The sequence below is a fragment of the Benincasa hispida genome, chromosome 6 (assembly GCF_009727055.1).
Source record: "Benincasa hispida cultivar B227 chromosome 6, ASM972705v1, whole genome shotgun sequence".
Taxonomy (NCBI): Eukaryota; Viridiplantae; Streptophyta; class Magnoliopsida; order Cucurbitales; family Cucurbitaceae; genus Benincasa; species Benincasa hispida.
Window position 1 is genome coordinate 6,095,363 of NC_052354.1, and position 4,925 is coordinate 6,100,287.

Sequence of the window (4,925 nt, forward strand, 5' to 3'; positions counted from 1 at the left end):
TATATATATTTAGTGCACCTTAAAAAAAAAAAGCCCGTGCCTTTTTGTGCGGCGTGCGTCCAGGCTTCAAAGGGCCATTGTGCCTTAATGCGTCTCCGGTTTTATAGAACACTGAGAAGGGGCAACTATGGTATTTCACAATAAAACCTTAAAGGAAACTTTGTTGACTGCAACCTTGGATCCTTTAATGGGTTTCTCTTCAACATTGGGCTTATTGGGCTGAAATATGAATTTTCACTTTAATTGCAACTGAATGGTGAATTTGCATTTCAATTGGATGGAATTTGTATGGAGCATCATTTTAATTCTAAGTTGGATTCTAATTCCAATTTGGATTTGGGACATTTTGCATCAAAGAATTTTCAATTGGAGTCTACCGCACTCACATAGCGAGGGGAACTCAAGGATGAGTTCATTTTTTTAAGTCAGTATGAATGATGAGGAGAATTATAGTATAATTAATATATTTTAATTAATATTTAGTTTAGTTGATAATTTAAATTTAGTTTATAATTAGTTAATTGTTCGAATTTCTTGTAAGGTTATAGATAGTCACTTTAGGGTTTGTAGTAGGGAGCTTTTGAATATCCATTTAAATATAGAACCTTTGTTCTTTTGAGAGAGTTCTCTCTTTTAGGGATGGATTTCACTTGTTTGGGTATTTGGCCTAAATATCATCCATCCCATGTTTAGGTATTTGGCATAAATATCTCAACCCACTGCATCAGAACATACTAGGATTATACATGCTATCCATGACGATATCATATTGTTGTCTTTGCAATTTGTGAGCAGCACATTCTTTTTCTAAGCAATAATAAAATTGTCCGTCATTATTCTTTTAACTGACACAATCTCTTATCATTACATATAGAATAACAGTTTTTCTAGTCCACAAACAACCAATCGGTGTCTGATATTTTTCCAGATCTGTCTTAGTCTAACATAATTGGGAATTGTATGTTGCCATGATCACCAACAAATTTACCTTACGTCTTCATGTGCTGTTTGGTGCTTCAGGAAGATGAGTTGAAAAAGGGAGAGCTGGAAGCAGATACGGATAGAATGATGAAAGAATATAGAGCACAATTGGATGCTGAGCGTGCACGAAAACTTGCTCATGGAAGGAATCGTTCTAGTAGCAAGACTGGTCATGAAAAGGGTACGTTTGATGAATTTTGATATTAATTAGATGAATGAGATCTTCTAAAGTGGTCAGCATTACAGATAGGAAGAACAGAGAGTTAAAGAAGCGGAGCAAAAAAAAGAGAAAGGTGCTGACATTGTTAAACTCTTTACTACCCCAATTCAGCTATATTGCGTTTTCATAATGTTTGCTCATCTGAGTTGAAAAATATTGTTAAACTTGATGATCCACTCAAGTTACTAATAGTCATGTCAATAGTATGAGCACTACGAAATCATGAAACATCCCTTTAGCACAAGGGTATTTCGGTGCCTAGGTTAAATTAGAATCTAGTAAAATTTTGGGTGCATTTTGAAATCAATAAATTCTTGTAAACCGATTTCCTCCATTCATCTCCTGAGTTGAGATTCATATAAAAGGATTGTACAATGACTGTGGGAACTAAATTGAACTCCAAACGCAAGTCGTGAATATATCATGCTCGAAAGCGATTAAAAATTCTTCAATTGCTAATCATCCACGATTATTTATCTCAATTCTATCTCTTGTTAACCATATTATATGCTTCCTTTTTCCAGTAACTGTGAATCTCTCAGATTATTAGATTATATAAAAGGATTGTACAATGACTGTGGGAACTAAATTGAACTCTCAAACACAAATCGTGAATATATCATGCTTGAAAGTGATTAAAAATTCTTCAAATGCTAATCATCCATGATTATTTATCTCAATTCTATCTTGTTAACCATCTTATATGCTTCCGTTTTCCAGTAACTGAATCTCTTGATTATTAGATTATGTAAAAAAACCGTCCTTTTTACTTTTGCTGTCGTAGCATTCCAAGAGGAAATTGTCTGGGTCTAGCTCCTCAAGTTCATCCTCTGATTCATCCAGCAGCGACGAAGAGGAAAGAGAATCTAAAAGATCCAAGTCCAAATCAAAGAGATCTAAGAGGGAGAAGAAGCATAAGTCGAGAACCAAGCACTCTTCCAGTGACAATGAAGAGGCCGATGGTCCCGTGCCACTTTCAAGATTCTTTGAGAAAGTGAAGAATTAAGGGGTATTTGTTCTGTAACGTTCATAGAAATTCCAGTCTTGAAATAGCATATTTGATCCTCTTCATTTTCTTTTGAATTTGCATTTACACGTCGTTTCGAGGTTTTCTAAAGTAGGAGCGGTCCATGTCGTAGAAGATTGGACCCATGTGATGATGCGAATTACCAAATGTGAACAACCAAGTGATCAAACCTGCAAATATTCCAAAGTTAACACTCACACAGCAAGTCAAGTTGTGTTCCATTTTCATTAGGATAGTGCTTGTGACGGAAAAGAAATTAGAAACCTGCAAGTATTATAGAGTATAAACTATAAAGTGAAACTATTGTCATATGTATTTAATAAATGTAAAACATGTCTAGTGCAAGTTTAGTGAAGTTTTGAAGAAAATGTTTCTATACCTGGAATTTTGTCAAAATTAGTTAATAATTTATACTATAATTGAGTTTAACTCCACTTATTATTAATTGATTTTAGTATTTGGTTTTCAATTTTTAAGAAACAAAAATCATAGGGGACTGTTTGGGTGTTAATAAAATGTTTGGAGTTCATATGTTTGTGTTTGGGGTGCAAAGTTGAGTTTATATGTTTTGAGTATTGGTGTAGTTTTTTGAACTTTAAATAATTTGTTTTTATGATTATTATTTTTGTTTTGAAACTTTTTTATTCAATGATCCCATCAATTTTCAATTGAATAAAATATGGATTGCAAATATATATATATATATATATATATTTTAATTTTTAAAGTTTTTTTTCTCTTTCTTTTGTTTATTGGGTAATTATGAGTAATAATTAACTCATATTTCTTGTAGATGTATGGTTAAATAAAATGAGAAATCAAAACATTTTATTCCTAATTTTTCTCAATAAATTTCATTTTAAATTCTTTCAATTTTGAAGATCATCAGAGAACTAAAGTACGATTTGCATAATTATATCGATAAAAAGAATGAGGGAAGCTCCAATAAAAAAATATTGGAAGGGAAAAATACTTCGAAGATGAACTTGTTCACATTCAATAGTCAAGAATTCTGGACAATATTGGGTTGGAACAATTTATTCTCTAATTTTTTTTTACTAATTATTGCTAGAAAATGATCCAAGAAAAAAATCTTAATTTTATTGTATTTTTTTTGTTATATGTTACATACTTTTCCACTACCTACATACTTTTCCAAATATTCTTAAAAGTTATTTGATATGTGAACTATCAAATAAAAATATATTTTATAAATTTCTACAAATAAATATTGCACTTAATGTAGAGAAAATATTATTAATATATAATCAATAACCCTACAACATATTTTAACAGTCTTATAATAGTTGGAAGTGGTTGTCGAAATTGATTATTGAAGATGATTTTTGTTAGAGTTTGTAGTTGGAGGTGGTTGTCGGAGCCTGAAGTTGGTTGCATGAAGGTGGTATTAGAGTGTCATCGGAACTTGTCGTCGGGCGTGGTTGTCAGAGGCTAAAGTTGCTCGCATGAAGGTGGTATTAGAGTTGTCATCGAAACTTGTCGTTGGAGATGGTTTTCGGAGTCCGGAGTTGGTCGCGTAAAGGCGATCGTTGAATTTGATCGTCAATGATGATTTTCGCTGGAGTATATGTCGGAAGTGATTGTTGGAGCCTAAAGTTGGTTGCATGAAAGTGGTATTGGAGTTGGTTGTCGAAATTTGTCGTCGAAGTTGGTTATGGAAGCCTAGAGTTGGTCGCTGAAGTTGCTTACTCGAACATGGTCATTGAAGGTGATTTTTGTCAGGGTTTGTAGTTGGAGGTAGTTATCAAAACCTATGATGGTAGTTGTCGGAGTTAATCATTGGAGTTTTTTGTCGGAGATAGTTGTCGGAGTCTGAAATTGGACATTGAAGTTGGTCACTTGAAGGTGATCATTAGGGCTGGGTCATCGAGGTGGTTTTCGAAGTTCGAAATTGGTTGTCAAGTTGGTCACACGAAGGTGGTTGCTAGAGTACTTGTCACACCCTCCCCCAGATTATCTCCTAACGTGCTATCAAGCCTTCAAAGCCAAGTATGTATCACAACCTCTTTAAAACTCATCACATATATGCTTTAAATTGGGTTTGGAAATTTAGGAAAACGTATTTAAGTACTCAAGGTGCAACTCAAACAAGGCTTGCTCAACTTCATATAGAAACTCAAGCTTTTAAAAAGACAAGGGGACCATGCGTCCACCCATAACCAAACATGAAGGAAATTTTCGGAAAAGATCCTTTGAGCGGAAACAAAGATCGTCCCAAATTTTATTTTTTATTGAATATAAAGTTTTACAGTAAAACAACAACAAGATATGCATTTACTTAAAATTACAGCATGCTTTAAAACAAATGTAAAGGGTTTTAGAAACCCTTACCTTTGAAGAACTCTTTTTTCAAGAAATCCCTCGTACAAGCCACAAACGAAACTCCTTCCACGCGGATCTTCCTCTTCAAGAGTAGACATCACCACTCAAGAGTCCTTTGTATTCTCTTGAGATAGAGGATTCAAGAAAGAGTTGTGAGCTTTGCTTGAATCCTTTGAAGAGGGAAAGGAGATGGAGAGGATGAGAGGGAAGTTTCTTCAAAGAACCTTTCTCTTGGAGAGAACTCTTCTCTCTTTAGCCAATCAGGAAGTAGAATCATCTACAACCAACTTAAATCCCACGTATAACTTGAGAGAATGGAGGGAGGTAGTTATAACTCTTTCCTTTTTTATTAAT

At 33.9% G+C, this 4,925-nt stretch overlaps 1 protein-coding gene across 6 annotated transcripts in view; it reads left to right on the forward strand.

Moving 5' to 3' along the window:
- LOC120079548 (protein FAM133-like) overlaps nucleotides 1–2,433 on the forward strand; it is a 13,615-nt gene extending 11,182 nt beyond the window's left edge. For all 6 annotated transcript variants that reach the window (XM_039033765.1, XM_039033766.1, XM_039033764.1 and 3 more), the window contains 3 exons: nucleotides 1,021–1,162; nucleotides 1,228–1,274; nucleotides 1,986–2,433. In XM_039033765.1, coding sequence (XP_038889693.1) covers nucleotides 1,021–1,162; nucleotides 1,228–1,274; nucleotides 1,986–2,207 — 411 coding nt within the window. In that variant the 3' untranslated portion in view covers nucleotides 2,208–2,433. The remainder of the gene's footprint in view (nucleotides 1–1,020; nucleotides 1,163–1,227; nucleotides 1,275–1,985) is intronic.
- Nucleotides 2,434–4,925: the final 2,492 nt, after the last annotated feature.